Genomic DNA, 17,383 nt, shown 5'->3' on the forward strand with positions numbered 1-17,383 from the left:
CCACAAACTACGAGTAGGGTATCAGTCGGTAGAAATCAAAAAATATTTGGCAGTTGTTCCTCTTTAATTGCCCATTCTAATGAGAATATTTTCTAAACTAAGGTAAAAATAGTTTTTATCTTTTATAATTAAATTAATCAAGGTCTTTTGAAATAACAAAAAAAAAAAAAAAAATCCAGTTTTACAGCCACAATTAAAGGCTGTTATCAATAATTTATAGCAGGCAAGTTGGTCACTCACTGACTTTCTCATAAAACCATGCTCACAAATTTCTAAGTTATAATGGAGCATCAATTGTCTCAAAAATAAAATGAAATATTCATAATTTGTTCCTATTTCTTCACAAAATAAAAGACTTAAAACAATTGAAGAAAGTTGCCCAATTAATTTAGTGTTCAGCAGTAGGATCAAATGACAAATATTTGGAAAACAAATGACTGGACAAGGCAAGGCAAGGCAAGGCAGTAAGAATAGATAAGCAATAAATGAAGTCCTTCCTTATTCCATGTGAAACAGCTTATCATAATAAATTGCACCTCTGCAGCAGCTTCCTTGCAAGTCACTACTGCATCAGCAGCAACAGCACCTCATCAGTTTTCCTTTTTTAATTATTACTATTATTTCTCACAACCCCTTTTGCTTGCTTGACCTTCTTCTTTGGCTGTACACTTGTCCCTCTCTTTCTATAACTATTATAGCTGCTCTACTTGGTTTTCTTGGACCCAATTGGTGACTGTGTGATTGCAGCCACCATAGACAGTGCAACACAGGGCTGATCAACTGGTACCTGCAATTTCATCATCAGACACAAAGACTGTGAGATTTCTCTGCCACCCTCAGATCTTCCTGTCAGCAAATGAGGCCCCTCTGATCATCCCACAACATAAGTGGTCTCACAATTAATGCATTCCCTGTAGCATTGCACCCTATCTGATACCCTTTAACACAGTTTATAAAAATAAAGAAATATAGTATATCCGCCCCGACGACATAGCTCTACCGATAAAGAAAATATATTTTGGAGTGTTATTTTTTTTTTGGCCCCGTTCAGTGTTTGAGTCTTGGTAGAAAAGCTCAGAGCAATCTTGAAAGTTGAAACCCGCTTACCAATCTCACATTTGTGGTGGGGTTAGGGATTGAATTGGTCGCTAAATCCTCTAATTTATATCTCCTATTAATATCATGGGGCCGAACAGTGAGAGCGCTTGTGATAATACATTAATAAAAAAAATAATACATACATAATATCAGTGTTCAAAAATGTGGCCTAGGTGGCCACCTAGGCGTTAGGTGGATTTTTACCGCCCCGAATACATGCAAATCGACATCCTAGGCGTCGGGCCCGATTAATCGAGTCTAGGCGGTGCCTAGGGGGCCGCCCAGGCGATGTCTAGGCGGCCGAGGCGGGGCCTAGGCGGCCAAAACGCCAAAATACAAAACAATACCTTGGCATCATTTATATATATATATATAAATCTCTCTGTCAACCAGTACATTTAATCTGTTTATATAAGTTTCATTTGTCTTTAACTTTGATTTATCTAAAACTAACATAAAATTATATCAAAAATTAAAAAAAATAACAGTCCGCCTAGGCCCCACCTAGGGGCTAGGCCTCAGTCTGGCACTCGACTAGCGTTTAGTGCATTTTAGAACACTGTATAATATATATATATATATATATATAATGTAAACATAACAACATAAGGTGTAAATTAGAGAGGGGAATTGAGGTGTAACAGTGTCAAGAATTTAGAAAATTTAAGTTTATCTGTTTTGAATTTATACCATCTTTGATTATAAAATAATCAAAATAAGAAAAAATGCTAAAATTATTAGGTTGTGTTCTCTTTATTGTTTTCAAGTCATTTTTAGTTTTTGATTTTTTAAAATAATGAAAATGCGTTCTCTTTACTGTTTTTAAAAATACATTTTTAAAAATAAAAAAAAATTGTAAAGAAAACTCAAAATAACAAAAAGTTGTTTTTAATGTTTTTATTCAAAACAAACTCTAAACTCAAAACATATTTTTTTATTTATTTATTCATATTTTATTATTGTAATGAAAAAAATATTACAAAATTCATTAACTTTAAAATGTATATAATTTTTTAATAATATATTAATATTAAATATTTTTAATTTATTGAATAATTAAATTTATTGAATAAAATATTATTAAAAAATTATTTTTAAAATTTTAAAGAGAACGTATTTTCTAATTTTTTGTTTTGAGAAATAGTTTTTCAAAATGATGAGAATGAGTTTTCAATTTTTTAAAAATAGATTACTAAAATAAAAATTTAAAAATAAATTTAAAACTCAAAATTAAAAATTAAAAAATAAAGAAAAAGCAGCTTTATTTTTTGGCTTTCATATATTTTCCTGAATATTAGAATTTAGAACATTAGGTGGGTGGATCTATCTAATTGGAAGGAGGCAGGAGTAATTTGTCACCATAATTATTAGGCTGTAGTTGGCTTCTCAATAATTTATCAAAGAACGCGTTGGGACCATTGGGTTAAACATTTGGTCCCTATCATGCTTTGAGATCTTTTTCATGTGATGATAATTCTTTGGAAATGTGGTACTCCAACACGCACATTCTTTTGGTAAAGTTGCAATTCTGGGCGGGGTGTGACATTTCAACAACCCAACAAGCCCTTCTGTAGGGCAAGTTTTAATATAGACAGTACTTCAACTTCAATATACAACTTTTATATAAATATTGCTACAAAAATAATACGACAGTAATATTCTTACAATTTTATAAATTTATAATTCATAATGAAGAAGTTAGTTGGTTCTGTTACCATTTAAATTTTCAACTATGAAAACGATCAATATTGGAGGAACTTAAGGATTTGTGATAAGGTTGTGTCATTGGGGTGCCAAAGATGTGACAGGAATGGTGTGATAGTAGAAGCAAGGACTAATATATGTAGAATGTGAGGATGGGCTTTAGAGTAAGGGACTTACAAAGTGGCCAGCTCCAAGAATCCAATAGAAGTGCAAGTTTTTGTATGATTTTGTGAACCCCTTTGTCACCTTATCACCCCCACAGAAGATTGGAGTTCTGTCCATGCCCAAGAAGGTTTCGAGACCTTCCCACCTTCAATCCATGGAAAAATAAGCCATGTAAATACACAAATCATAAAAGAAATTCCTTTTACCAGAGAGAGAGAGAGAGAGAGAGAGAGAGAGAGAGACTTTAGCTTATCGAGCCATGCTTCAGTCCCCTTGGTTGCACAAATGACATCAAGCTACAATAATGAAAGAAAGCATTATCGTGCCAACGAGAAGAGTACGGAAATATATCCCACAACATTAGAGACATGATCTAAATAAATGCTGAATTATTGATTTAAGACCAAAATGAAGCCTTACTTGTCCATTGTATATGGTCACATTGACTCCTTTATTCAATAACTTATCCACCTGCAAAATCAATAAACAACGATCAGTCCATCATATATTAATTTCATGTTCCATGCCCAACACCCAAAACCAAGAAAAAAAGGAAAATCAGTCAGTCTGCTGATCTTTTTGATTGATTACTTTCGAGCAAGAAGTAATTATATGCGGAATTTGTTACCTCACCGATCCTTGGCCTCATAAAATCACCAGCAAGTGATGAGAAAACAAGATCTGATTGGCCTCCCCATCTACAATCATCAAACCAATTCTTTCTTTCAGATTAGAACTACTTTTCAATTACTATTTTCTGTTCACAAACAAAAGAAAACTCACTGAACATCATCTGGGATTATCTTTAATTTCTTTTTAATGGGACCATTCATCAGGCTACCGAGATCACCACCACCACCAGGAGAAGGCCTCAATGAATCAAGATATCTCGCGTATCGCCTCAAAGCAATCCCCCTCGACAGCTCTGCTGCTGTTAGTGACACGGGATCCATCCCTGAATCCAGTAGAAAATTGTAGAAATCCTGCAAATTCAGTTCCCCCAAGAGAAAATTAGATCAAGCCCTTTTGAGACTATGTTCTAAGGAAACAGATATGAGGAAAATACATACAACAGAATTACTGCTGGCACTGATCACGCTCTCAAGTTCACTCCAAGAATCGGTTGCATCCTCAAATTGGCCGTTGTCGATTTGTTTCTTTATTTGCAGAGCTAAACTGTTCTCTGAAATGTGCTTGTTAGGAATCTGAAATCTTCCAACTTTAGATCACAAACACATTGTAGTTTCCAGTTGATTTTTAGAAATTAGACCTGTTTGATTTGTGTAAGCCATTGGTGTCAAGTCTTGAGACATCTTTTAGAAGAGGGCCCCATGAAAACTACATTTGTTCATCAAAATAGATAGTAACATCAAAATTACAGGAGAAAAATTTAAAAAAAAAAAAAAGGCAAGTGATAATTTAGTTGAAGCAGGTTCAACACATTACTACTTACCACAAAATCTTCTGGTGAGATCCAGCTATCTCCCAATGCAACTCCTGCATTTGAGAAGAATCAAAGAAAACCCATCTGAATTTTCTGATAGAATTCGAAGAATTTGATCTTTTCATTGGATAAAATAGATTGATGAATGGTTACCTCCAAGTTTAAGCTTCAATTTCCCAGCTTCGATAGCCTCTAGAGCAGATAATCCAAGAGTAACAGCAAATTTTCCCCCATAAGATTCTGCCACAATGAACAGAGGGCTCTTTTGGAGAGTCTGATTCCTGTTGAAAACCTCTATCAACAATGTCGTCAAATCAATTGCAGCCTCTACGTCAGTTTTCACAAGCAGTTTTGTGTCCTCCACAAAGCTGTACCCAGTCCCTACTGGATTATCCTAAAATTAAACCAAGAGTTTGGATTTAAGAACAATAATTAAGGGAAAAAAAACAACCAAAATTCTAGAAATTACTTACAACAAACAAGAGATCTGCCTTTGTGAGCCAAGTTGAATTCCTAGGCTTGAGACCAGTGTCTAATGGCCCAACCTCTTCAAAATTTCCAATCCCAACTCCTGAAGCACCCTATTTGTGTTCAATCAAACACAAAAGATAGGCTTAGAGAACTGCCAATTTAGTTACAGAAACTAACTTCGCAGGTTTGAGATCACAATACTTATTATTGCAATTTCCAAGTATAAATACTTACTGGTCCACCTTGCAACCAGAGAATTATTGGCCATGACTGGTTTGGGTCTTCAACTCTGTATGGACTCCTGTAATACCACCAGAACATGTGGGCTTCTGCTTATTTCCACAACCCAGAAACGCAAGAACTCCAGATCAGTACATTGTTTAGACAACATATAATCACAGAGAGAGAGAGAGAGAGAGAGAGAGAGAGGAATTTGGCAATTGGCTTACTGGGTCTGACTTCAACGTATCCCCAGTGTTCTGATCCATCCTGGCTTGTTGCAGCCATGGCTGATCGGCCATGGAAGAATGGAGCAAAGAAGAGAAGAGAGACAAGAAAGACAACATGGGACTTTTCCATATCTAAAAGGCAAAACAGATATATATATATATATATATATAGAGAGAGAGAGAGAGAGAGAGAGAGCAGTTGAGTTGAGAGATGGAAAGGCAATTTGTGCAGAGATGGGACTATAAAGAGAGGTGATTTTGCATGGAGGAGTGCTTGAATGGCCCTCTCTCTTTCTCTCTCTCTCTCTCTCTTTGCTTTTGTCTGCAACAGAAATAACAAAAATGTGGTACTGCCTGCTCTGGCGTACCCCAGAGAGAAAAAGAGACCCAAAAACTTTGACTTTACAGATCAATTTCAGTTATCTGCCTCTGCCCATCATCTATCTCTGCCTCTTTTCTACATACACATTATGTTGCAAGTACATGCAGATAAGCCTTTTAATGCTTTTGGTAACATAAAAACAGAGAACTCAGAGAGAATTTTAATGAATGAGGGGCTACTGCCATTATCATAACATCATTCTACCGACACCCCCATATACTACATTTATAACAGATACTCAAAAACCCCAAAAAATATATATAATATACATATATACACACATATTCGTATATGTATGTATGCATGCATAACAAGATTGATCTTCAAAACAGAGTCTTGCTTTTGAGATCTTTCTTGCGGAGAAATCCCAAAGAAAGCGGAAAAGATAAGACTGTAGCTTGTGGAGAGAAGGCTGACCCCACCTCTCCCCTCCCCTCCCCTCATCCCGTCCGTTGTTTCTTCAACTTTGGCAACTAACATGATATGATTGGCGTGTGTGATTACCCAAAAAGTCATCAATATCCCAACCACAACAACAGAGTGTGTCCCATCTCCTGAATCGTTCTTCAAGATCACTTGATTTCAAATTTGAATGTATGGTATCGTATACCATATTTTTATTAGACAGTAATATCACGTAATATAATGATATATATATGTCATCACAATTATATTATCTTTTGAAATGTAACAAGTAAAAAGACTAACTTATCCTTCAAGATCCACCGGCAAAAGCCAGATATGGCAACCTTGCTTTGTCGTTTGGATACCCATCTTTCATGTATTTTGTTTCCCATAAATTATTGTACAAATAAGGTCTTTAATTTCAAATTACAACAATAACAATTATTCTTTAATCAGCTTAATTAATAAACTCGATTTGGTATATATTACACTTGAGACTCTTTATATAATTTGACCTGCTTGTACCCAAATCTTATATAATTTAAAACTCTCTCTAAAGATTTTTTCCATTTACTTGTTTTGCTTTAATACCCTTTAGTCTACTTTTATTGATTTTTTTTTTTTTGTGGCAGACACCCTCTATTCATTTATAACAGCACAATACTCTCCAATTCATCAAATTTTGCTATGAAAGTGGATATTCTAGACATACATCAACAACAGGAAGTATTCTTTGTAGTATTCTTTTGAGAACCATACAAGGGATGAATAATGACAATGAGAATTTTGCCAAAAACATCATTTTGATCAAGGCATGGGATCGTTGTCTCCAAGAATATTTTCTCATTGATCAGCATTTTGGCCTATGCTTTGGTCAATTAATTAATATTTTATGTCCTTATGCAAAGCTGAGAAAAGACATATTGATTGCTCCAAAATAATAATCAATTAAGATTTTAAGTCTTTGTCCCCCAACAAAAACATGGACGTAACAATTGTACTTTTGTAATGATCTATTTTGATATTTATTTTACTTATATTTAATATTTATACTGCACGACACATTTTGTGGACAAATGAGAGAGAAAATGAACATTATTTTTGAACGACAAATAATAATAATAGAATTATATAAGTCAGTGATTTAATAAAAATATAAAAATCGTTCTCGATACATGAATTCTACGTTAAAAAGAGTGTGGAATGATAATATTAAGGATTTATATTATTTTGTATAATGTTTTTGTCCTATCAGTTGGGTAGATAGATACACTATATATGATAGGAACAGATTAATTAAGTTGCTTAATTTGGAGTTGGAGGGTATATGGACAACAACCTGGCAAAGGGCTAGCACACACATGTGCTTTCCCAGCTGTTTCCTTCATTGGAATGCCATTCTTCTTCCAGCTCTTGCACTGTCATCAATCATTGCCAGATTCAATGTAGCTGGATTTGAGTTAATTCCATTTATAGCCAGCCTTATCATCACCGCCTTCATCATTATTTGTAACCATAATCTTCAAGGGCTCTATCACAGCACTGGAGAAAGATGTGACATCAAGTTCATTATTGGGCCATAATGAGATTTTTCCCATCTGTTCCTTTTTAGTCCGGCCCACTACGTTTGTTACTTTGGGCCTGTATGCCTGAATTTGGGCCCAGATCCCACCTGGCTTTCATGAATTTGATAATGCCTTTGTTGTTGTTGTTGTTTTTTTTTTTAATTCCACTAATCATTGCTTAAGAAACATTAAATATGCATGGTTTTCAAATAATTAGAAATTGTGGGTAATGATTTCTTCTGTGTTTAGTTTGGCAAGCCAAAGAATCATAAATATTATTAATAGTCTCCAAATTATTCTCATAAAAGTATTTTTTTTTAGTAAGTAAGATTATACCACTTAATATTTAATAAAAAAATAATAAGTCATTTTAGTACCTAAAATATATGCCAAAGTTCACTTTGGTACCCATGTAACTTAATTAAACAATTTTTGCTGATGTGATTTGGATATTCGGTAGCCATGCCCAATGTCCATTAATGGGTATCCAATGCTGTGAGGCCTACCATGCTAGCACCAGACAAAGAGCAAAAGAACAAGTTCAAAGAGGGAAGAAGAAATGGGATTTGGGGTATCGACCAACAGAGATTGAAGGAGGAGGGAAAAGGTGCTCGAAGCAGGGACCTTGCGATGCTGCCAATGAAGAATGTAAGCATGTAATGCTCAGTGGCCCGCGATTACTAATTCTTCTTTGTGATGGTGCTCGATGACTTGCACACACAGACAGGGGCCCATTTAAGGGGGGTGGGGGGGGGGGGGGGGCGATCTATTAGCGTCAGATTTATTAGGTATAGTTCTGAAATATTAGGCAGCCCCTCCCCAGCTTCATGGCTTATGGATCTGGAGACCAGCACTCTCCCAGATCTGTTTCTGAATCCGCCCTTGCACAGACACAGAGATTCCTTGTAGGATCCATCACGGGTTGGGTTGTGGAATGATCTCCAGAACTCACTAGGCAATGGGCTTTTTGCCATTCTAAAACCTACAAGAAGCTGACAAGAACACTCATCGATGAGGGGTTCTGGCTGACTGAATGTCTGCGATTTGTTTTGAATGAATGCCCATTAACAGACGTACGTTGGGCATGTCTAGAAGGGATTTGAAACCCATTAGTCTATATGTTGAGTTAGTTTTTTTGTTATTGGAACACCAAAAAAAAAAGTATTAAATTAAACTTTAGTGTATGCATTAAGTCATATTTGTTTCCATGCCCGCATCGGATTTGTCCAACGTTGACATGTAAGGGGGGAGGGGGTGAGGCTCACACCCCCTCTCGTGTTGCCCGCGTTGGATAAACGTTATCTTATTTGATACAAATAATATAATATTTTCGTACATTGTGTATTAAACTGATTTTTTAAATAAAAAAATATTATATCATTCGAAACCTAGTAAAAAAGTGAGTCAGAAGGGGCATAAAATAAAAAATTCAAGCTCATTAAAATTATAATATACAATTAAGCTATGGTCACAAAAACAATTTTTATGAAAATAATTTCACGATAACAATATCCAAAAGTTTCATACATAATTTCCATTAAGAATAAATATGTGTTAAGAGTTTCTAAAGGTATAACTAAACCTTAAAGTAGGATACGAAATTTAGACCGGATTGGTAATTCTATTCAATAAAATGTTTAATATATCTTTAGATTGAATTTAACAATCATAATATTATTAAAATTAATAAAAGGCATACTAAAATTTTGAGGGAGTAAAATGTAGTAAATTAGGAGTAAAGAAATGATTAGTGGTTAGAGAGACAGCAGATGAGGATGATGAGATGAAGGCCCATTCTTGGCTTGGCTTTGTCGGGAAAGATAGCGCGCGTGTGTGGCAATGAGTCGTCTTCTCAGGGCCTCTTCTTCGGATGCCAACCAATGGCACAACCGCAATTTCTTCCACTTCCGGTTCCTGCTAAACCCTTATCTGCATGCTTCCAAAAACCCCACTGTTCATTACGTCTCAAAGTTCAAACAAAATGGTTCCGTTTTCACACAACTAATTTGATTTGCCTCAAACTTCGAAACTCTTATCACATAATTAACTAACCCACTTGAACTACCACTTTTTAGTAATAATTAAATTAGATATTATTATGCTATAATATCGCCTAAACTAATTTCATTATACTGTAGCAGATATTACGATTTTGGTGAATATATCATGGGAAAAGGGCTGAAAGGTGAGGGAGGGAGACAAGAAGAAAGTAACTAATAAAGCATGAAGAATAGTAGAATTGTCAAATGGGTGCGAGCGAAAGAGAATGAAAGGAAACAACAAAGGATATTAAGGAAACTGCCGAAGGACCAAGAAAGTACCTCTCCTATTCCTTCCATTATCTCAGATATATGAATCGGAGATTTTAATTTTCTATCTGAAGAATTTATATATAGCGTTAGAAAGAAGAAGGTACTGCTGAGAAGAGAAAATGAGAGAGAGAGAGAGAAGCGCCAGTAGCTAGCATGTATCGCGCATTGCATGTGGGATTCCATTCCATGTCTAGTGTAGGGTTATATCTTCCAAAGGCCAAAATGGTATCCTATGCTGCTGCGGGTGTGCACATACGATACGGACGACAACCCCCCTTGATGTGATGACTACTACTGCTGGGGGGAGAGAGAGAGAGAGAGAGAGAGGATAAGAAGGGGTAACTACGTAAGTACCACTGTGCCCGTGAGATGCGCAGGAGGAAAGCAATTAATAACAATAAACCATATATCTAGAATTTTAAAGCTGACTAGCCACAGCTACTACTCCTCCATCAATCTGTGAAAGCAAGTCTTGCTAGCAGATCAGACTGTGATCAGTTACGTGTGAGCTGGTGGATCCGATTAATTATTTTGTCAAGGTTTGGTGGGTGGTTTTATATACATTTATATGACTTTCTTCTCTCTTCCGTGGCAGGGAAACCTTTCAGTCTGTCCCTGAGCCAAAAAAAAAAAATCAGTATTGCTACAAAAAATATATAATAGAGCTAGAAGAGTTGAAGAAGCTAAGTTAGGGTAAACAAACAAGCATTAACTTTTCTAATGGTTGGTCTTAATTCTTCTACAATCTCTTACCTTCTTTAATGCCTCTGTACTTCCTTCACATTTATTAAATCAAAGCTCTCATAATCCCATCCATTAACAGCATGAGATAAAAGAAAAAAAAAAAAGAAAAGAAAATTTTTACCTTATGCTTCTAACATCTCACCAACAAAGAGTGTGCATCTAACATTTTATAATTTTGTGTTGTCTCTCAGCGGTAAGCTCAGTTATAGCAAAACTTATAGGTAGAAAATTCTACCACAATAGTGTTTTAGTGATGGTTTTGAAAATTAATTTTAAGCAAAATAGTAAATATTTTAGCTAGAGAAGAGACAGTATTGCAAATACTCACATCATGTTAATCATAGACTTCCATAAAACGATTCAAATACCACAATAATAGACTCAAAACAGTTCATCAAGATATATGCTTGATATATAACCACCTAATTGATGTCTCTAAACTACATGGGTTTTGTCTAACATATTTATACTAATCTATAGACTACTATACGTGATTAAGGGGCTTAATTTAGTTTAATTAGAACTTATATACAATATCAGAAACCTAGAGAGAGAGAGAGAGAGAGAGAGTAATTAGCATGTGCAAGTTGGTTGCAAATTCATGAGCTTATTGATTTGTCTTTTAACGTGACAGCTTTGTGATACTATCTCAACATTGAATGGCAGCACAAAAAATAAATTAAGAAAAGGAGGTCATGAAAAGGATTGATAGCCATAGGCTAGAAGGAGAAGAGTACAGGAGAAGAAAGACCTAACTAGAGAGAGAAGAGTATACAATAACAGGATAAGAAAGAAAGAATACCAAACCAAATTGTCACCATTACTCTCTCTCTCTCTCTCCCCCCTTGCGCACGCTTCATCTCTCTCTATTTTTACCACACTTCTTCTACCTCTAGCATCCAAAATTTTCTCCATGTCCAAAGATCAATCTCACCAGGAAAGTTTACCAGAACCCAAAGAGATCATTAAACAGGAAGATGATCCAAATGGGTACGAAGAGTGTCGAACACCAACTTCTGAAGATCACAAAATCCCAGAAATTCAAACGTGCCCACCAGCACCGAGAAAAGAAGGCCATGGCTTTCCACAGAAAAGAAAATTTTCTGATTTGCAGTTCTTTGAAACCAGCGCACGGGAGGAGATAGAATTGTTCTTTCGATCGAGCTTTGGGCTGCCTGGTGTTGCATCTAGCTGCCTGAAGAAGATGAGACGCTTGAGTCAGTAAATTAAACCCTTCTACTTGATCTCTCCATGTCTGTAAATTTAGAGAGATATAATAAGCGTATCTAGGAGTTATATCTTCGTATTGCGAACTATTTTTGTTTTAGTATTACAATTAACTATTAGCAATAGTTAAGCCTCTACAATAATAATTTGTGCATGTACAGATTATTTGGAAGGGTTATCAATCAAGGTTCCTGAATATTTCATCTTTCTTGTACGTACTCTTTGATTGCGTTTCGTTATCTTGTTGGTTAATGTTCTTGCAGATTTGTTGATATTATCTACTTCTCTTTTCTCTCTTTTTGGGTCTAAATTCTCCACGTCTCTGCCACCAAAACTCTATGAATTATTTGCACTTTTTCAGCATATACATATATGTATGTGCAGTGTGGGCGAGCGCGCTATGTGTACTTTCGCACGACAATATTAAATTTAAAGACTTGATGATTTGATGAAACTCCTGTGTCTTATACTTTCCTTGCAATCTTCCAACCTTAAATTTGTTCAACGGATAAAATTTCAGCAAATAAAAAGGTTTCATAATATATATGTATATATATTTTCCTTAATTAGCTACCACTACTCCATACATATTTGGGGATTTTTAAGTCCAATTGTTTTCATCATCAAGGCCCAAGGACAGAGATATATATATAACAACTCTCATCTTAATGTTATTAACTGGATTCATACGATTGAGCTAAGTTTTCCCAATAAGATCGATGATTCAAGTCAATAATTAATATGGGCAGGGATATGATCCGACTTTGATGATGATGATGATGATGATATATGCGTGCGTGCGTGTGTGTGTGTGTGTTTCAAAATTCTTTTTTCCCTTAAACGGCAGATGGATGTAAATAACAGCTCGATCGGAATCATCCATGGCAAAATGGGTTTGCAATTCGTTATTGGTCTCTGTACATACACGAAAGAAAGATATTAATTTTGGCACAATTAATCCTGCATCGATCCAACGGCAAAGGGAATCCACACCGGAAACAACGTAGCTTGTCTCGATACTGTTGAAAACATGGAATTTATTCAGCAGAACTGCAGTAAGAAGAAGCGTGGGTTTTGCAATCTTCCTACAATTGGCGACGCTACGAGGGCAATGAAACAAACCTACGTACGTTAAGCCATACAAACAAGTACTATGAAGCCATATATATATATATATATATCAGCCGTAATTTCCTGAGACGTAAAAGGGAAGAGTGTACGATATGGGCAGAATCCAACGGTGAAATTCATGGTCCACAAACCCATTTCATTCATTTCTTGGCAAGACTGCTGTTGTCTGGTCCGCTAAGGGTGTGTTTGATTACAAAGTGAAAAAGAAAATAAATTTAATTTTTAAGAAAAATTAAAATTAACCCCCTAAGAATTGATTTTCCTTGATTTTGAAGAAAATATGACATTTTTGTATTTGAGTGGAAAACAAAATTCCATGAAAAAAAGTTGTCAATCAAACACCCAAAGTTTAAATTTGACTGAAAAATATTTTCTTTTCTATGTTTTCTATATCAATCAAACACACCCTAATTTCCTTTTCTTATAACAAATTGCTTCATTTTGTCATGAGGAGCCAAAACAATACAATGGCCAAGCAATGAGACGCGAGACTGAGCCCCACCAGATTTCCAGCCATGTGAGCCGGGTGAAAAAGTATTTTCACCATCCATGAGAATTCTTTTCACAATATCATTAATTCACGCTTAATATATATTGAAATTAAATTTCCTAAAAAGTTGACCCTTCTCTTGATAATAATCTTTTAATGTCATGGCCATGAACTCCTTCCCGTGGAAATTAATAAATTTGGGATCATGGTACGATCTAATTCATTAGATAGAGAGTGAATGCATGATTCACTTTTTAGTCAATTTTTCTTTTTAATTTGTTCTGTTTCTATGAAATTGAAATCATTATTGTATTAACATTTTTAAAAGGGGGTGATATATGAAAAAAAAAAAAAAAAACTGGTAAAACTATATTTTTAGGTAAAATATGATACCTAATACGCAAAAACAGAACTTCAGATCCGTCGAGATCAGTGGGTCAAACAAGCACAGATGATTTGGACATGGACCTGGACTGGGCCCGGCACATTGTCCAGTGAACCTCGGCGGCTCAAAGAACGAGGGAAAAGGAAACAACGGCTTGGTCGACGTGTCTGAATAGGATAAGTTATCAATAGAAAAGAAAAAAGACAAAATGAATAGAATACGACAAGGATCTGATGTATCTTGAACCTCAAAATTCAACCTTTTCACCGTTACTCTCCGCGTGTCATTCAGTTCGTCAGATATCCGACGCCTGTCTCTTGCTATTCCCGCCTCTCGAAACCTCCTCACAGTTTTACTGCATGCACGTTAAGATTAACCAACTTTCAAATCCGTTGCGCACGAGAAATTGAGAGATGAAGAAGAAGAGAAGGAGATAGAAATTAATGGCTCCGAAGAAGCGTCAGGGGAATGTGGTGGTGAGGACGACCGGGTTCCGGAGGAGGCTGCCGCCGCCGAACCAGAAGCTGAGACTGTGACGCCAGCCAAAGAGATAGTTGTGGAGGACAAAAGGGAAGAGCAACAGGAGGAGGAGGGGCAGGAAACTGTGCAAGAGGAGGTCGAGCTTCCGGAGCAAGAACAGGCCCAGAAAGGGAAAGAAAAAGCCGTCCAGGAAGAAGAACCAATCAACAAAGAAGGAGGAGAGAAGCAGAAGAACCAGAATGCTGAAGATGAGGCGCCGAAGAAGAAGGCAACCAAAGAAGGGGGAGAGAGGGGAGGCGAAGAAGAGGAGGAGAGGGCGGCGGCGGCGGAGGGGGATACAAGATATATGTGTACATAGTGATGAAGCAGGTGCACCAGGAGATGGGAATATCGATCGGGGAAGGCGATGACGGTGCTGAAGAACTTCATGAGCGACATGTTCGTGAGGCTTGCGGAGGAGGCTGGGCGGCTGTCCTGATACTCGGAGAAGATGACGCTAGCTGTCGTCCAGGGAGGTTCAGGGGGCGGTGCAGCTGGTTCTTCCCGGCGAGCTCGGCAAGCATGCCATTGCCGATCGAGGGCACCAAGTTAGGCCGTCAGCAACTCCATTTCGAACACATCATATCCGGGTCCAAATCCTAGCCAGCTGGTTAGGCTAGGCCGCTTGCTTTTGATTTTCTCTGCTCTCTGCATGTGATTTTGGTTTGTTCATTAAATCAAGCAGCCGGCTGTTTGGTAACCTGGAAAATAAGAGGCCCTGATGCATGCATGCAGGTCTACTATAGTTATAGTTCTTGTTGTTCTTGTTGTCTTGTTGCTACTTAATTAGTTATTTGATTGCATGCATGCCAATGGCCTTGTGAATTAGTAGGTCGTATATCTCTGTGTACGTCATATATGTTTGCCTTGTCCCATATCATCCCTAGCTCGTTATATATATATATATATTAATTTTTAATTAGTAATTAATGTAACATATTCGACTATGACGTACTACTACTCTCTTCAGTCGATTCTAAAATGAAAGCATTCTTTATATCATACGGATAAACATATCTTATAATAATTAATACAGCCATCCGGCCTGTAATTCTCTCTGGTTTTCATGGTCTTTCACTCTATTATTAGCTTTACTCGCTCTATCTCACGCTCCAGTATCGGTAGCTAATAGAATGAATGATGTCAACTTATTATTAATTGTTTGATCAATCTAAAATGAATTAAAAGTTTAACTGGGAACGCAAATTTTTAACTGAAAGTGGATAATTTCTCTTCCAATTAACATGCAGAAATAAACTATTCCTTACCATTCGAGTTACAACTTCAATAATAATTAATTAATATCAACTTATAAAATCAAATACAAAGGTTAGTGATTAAGGGTATAAAATCAATTGGAATATAATGACAGGAGGAAATTAAACTCTAGAGAAATAATTCGATGCCGTTAATATTTTATTATAGACAAATTGTTACGTGGCTATTTAATCCACACGACTGGTTGACTATTGTTCTTAGTAGTCAACTCAATCCAATCAATCAAAAGTGGAGGAATTTTTCAGAAACCATGGGCGGCGACTTAAGATGTACATGTACCTAAAGAATTAGGGTGAGATCCACAAGTGGCAGCGGAAGTGTAAATAGATGGACCCTCACCAACCCACCCAGACTTGGTCCAAGGTTCCCCCGCCGTCGATGTCTCCCTCGTCCAAAACCAGAATCCACCAAACCTCTCGAACTATATCCCCAATTCATCATGATCTTTTTAGTCTGTCCACTTCATCATCACCATTATTTAGAATCCCCCCCCCCCCCCCTTTCTGTCTCTAAATCGAGTAGCAGCCACAGAGAAATGAAGCAGCAGCAAGGCCGGAAGCTCCTGCAATACGACAGCAGTCCGACCGGAACCCTCACCGGCTCGTCACCGCCGAGGCTACCCGTCGCCAGTAAGCTTAATTCCGCCTTCGACTCCTCCATGGCCCTCACCGCCCTCATCCTCCTCTCCGCTCTCTTCTTCGTCGGCTTCCTCTCCATCTACATCCGCCACTGCGCCGAGGACGCCACCGATTTCCCCCCCCGCCGCCGCCGCCGGCAAAGCCCTCCCACGTGGCGTCCCTGCTCCGGCTCCGCCAAAGGCCTTGACCCCGACGTCGTCCGGTCCCTGCCGGTGCTGTCTTACGGTGGGGGCGAGAAGCATCCGATCGACTGCGCCATCTGCCTGAGCGAGTTCGAGGATAGAGAGATGGTGAAGATGATTCCGTATTGCCGCCACGTGTTCCACCCGGCCTGCATTGACACGTGGCTTTCGGCCCATGTGTCGTGCCCGCTTTGTCGCACGACCCAGATGTCGGCAGTGGCGGAGGTCCGTTTGGGTCTGGGCGAGGAGGACGATAATCAAGGCGGGAGTGAAAATCCGATCAGATTGACGGCGGACGACGGTGACACGCGGCAAGAGGCGGGACTGGGGGAGAGGGAGATGAGAAGAGTGCGTATTCAGCACGGGGGAGATTTGGGGGGGCACGGGAGCTCTGACTTTGGTAGGTGAGAGTGGGCCCGGAGGTGTGTGTTAATGTGTAAATACTTGTGCGGCGCTCGGGACATTTACTAATTTGATTAATTAATTGATTATACACTATTTTAATTTTGTGCTCCTCTTGTTTCAATTCATCCTGCGGCTTTTAGGATTATTATATTTAGATTGTGTTTATTAATTAAGATATAAAATAAAAAAATAATATTTTTATTAAGTGATCGAATAAATAATATTTTAATATTAATTTAATAAATTGTAAGTTCAATTCTCACACTACGTAATGAAATAAAGTCTCACACTTACGATTTATCTCTTTTGACGTAATCAAGAACATAAACACCAGAAATAAAATAAAATAAAATAAATCACGTATTTTTTTATTATTCTCTAATAAATAA

General features: G+C 37.3%; 2 protein-coding genes across 2 annotated transcripts; one reads left to right on the plus strand and one right to left on the minus strand.

Moving 5' to 3' along the window:
- Positions 1-365: 365 nt before the first annotated feature.
- On the minus strand, positions 366-6,131 carry LOC127802721 (serine carboxypeptidase-like 51). Its single transcript, XM_052338708.1, has 13 exons — positions 5,332-6,131; positions 5,117-5,211; positions 4,885-4,992; positions 4,565-4,805; positions 4,421-4,464; positions 4,238-4,305; positions 4,038-4,143; positions 3,751-3,950; positions 3,596-3,665; positions 3,388-3,438; positions 3,211-3,263; positions 2,980-3,112; positions 366-787 (listed from the first exon to the last, which is right to left on the minus strand). Exons 1-13 carry the CDS (start codon positions 5,459-5,461, stop codon positions 704-706), a joined length of 1,383 nt encoding a protein of 460 aa, XP_052194668.1. The 5' UTR covers positions 5,462-6,131; the 3' UTR covers positions 366-703.
- A 9,896-nt stretch (positions 6,132-16,027) lies between these two features.
- LOC127802735 (RING-H2 finger protein ATL57) lies at positions 16,028-17,107 on the plus strand. Its single transcript, XM_052338742.1, has one exon. The coding sequence runs from the start codon at positions 16,209-16,211 to the stop codon at positions 16,995-16,997; it is 789 nt and encodes a 262-aa protein (XP_052194702.1). The 5' UTR covers positions 16,028-16,208; the 3' UTR covers positions 16,998-17,107.
- Positions 17,108-17,383: the final 276 nt, after the last annotated feature.

Source organism: Diospyros lotus, chromosome 1, assembly GCF_014633365.1.
Source record: "Diospyros lotus cultivar Yz01 chromosome 1, ASM1463336v1, whole genome shotgun sequence".
In the NCBI taxonomy this organism is placed as follows: domain Eukaryota; kingdom Viridiplantae; phylum Streptophyta; class Magnoliopsida; order Ericales; family Ebenaceae; genus Diospyros; species Diospyros lotus.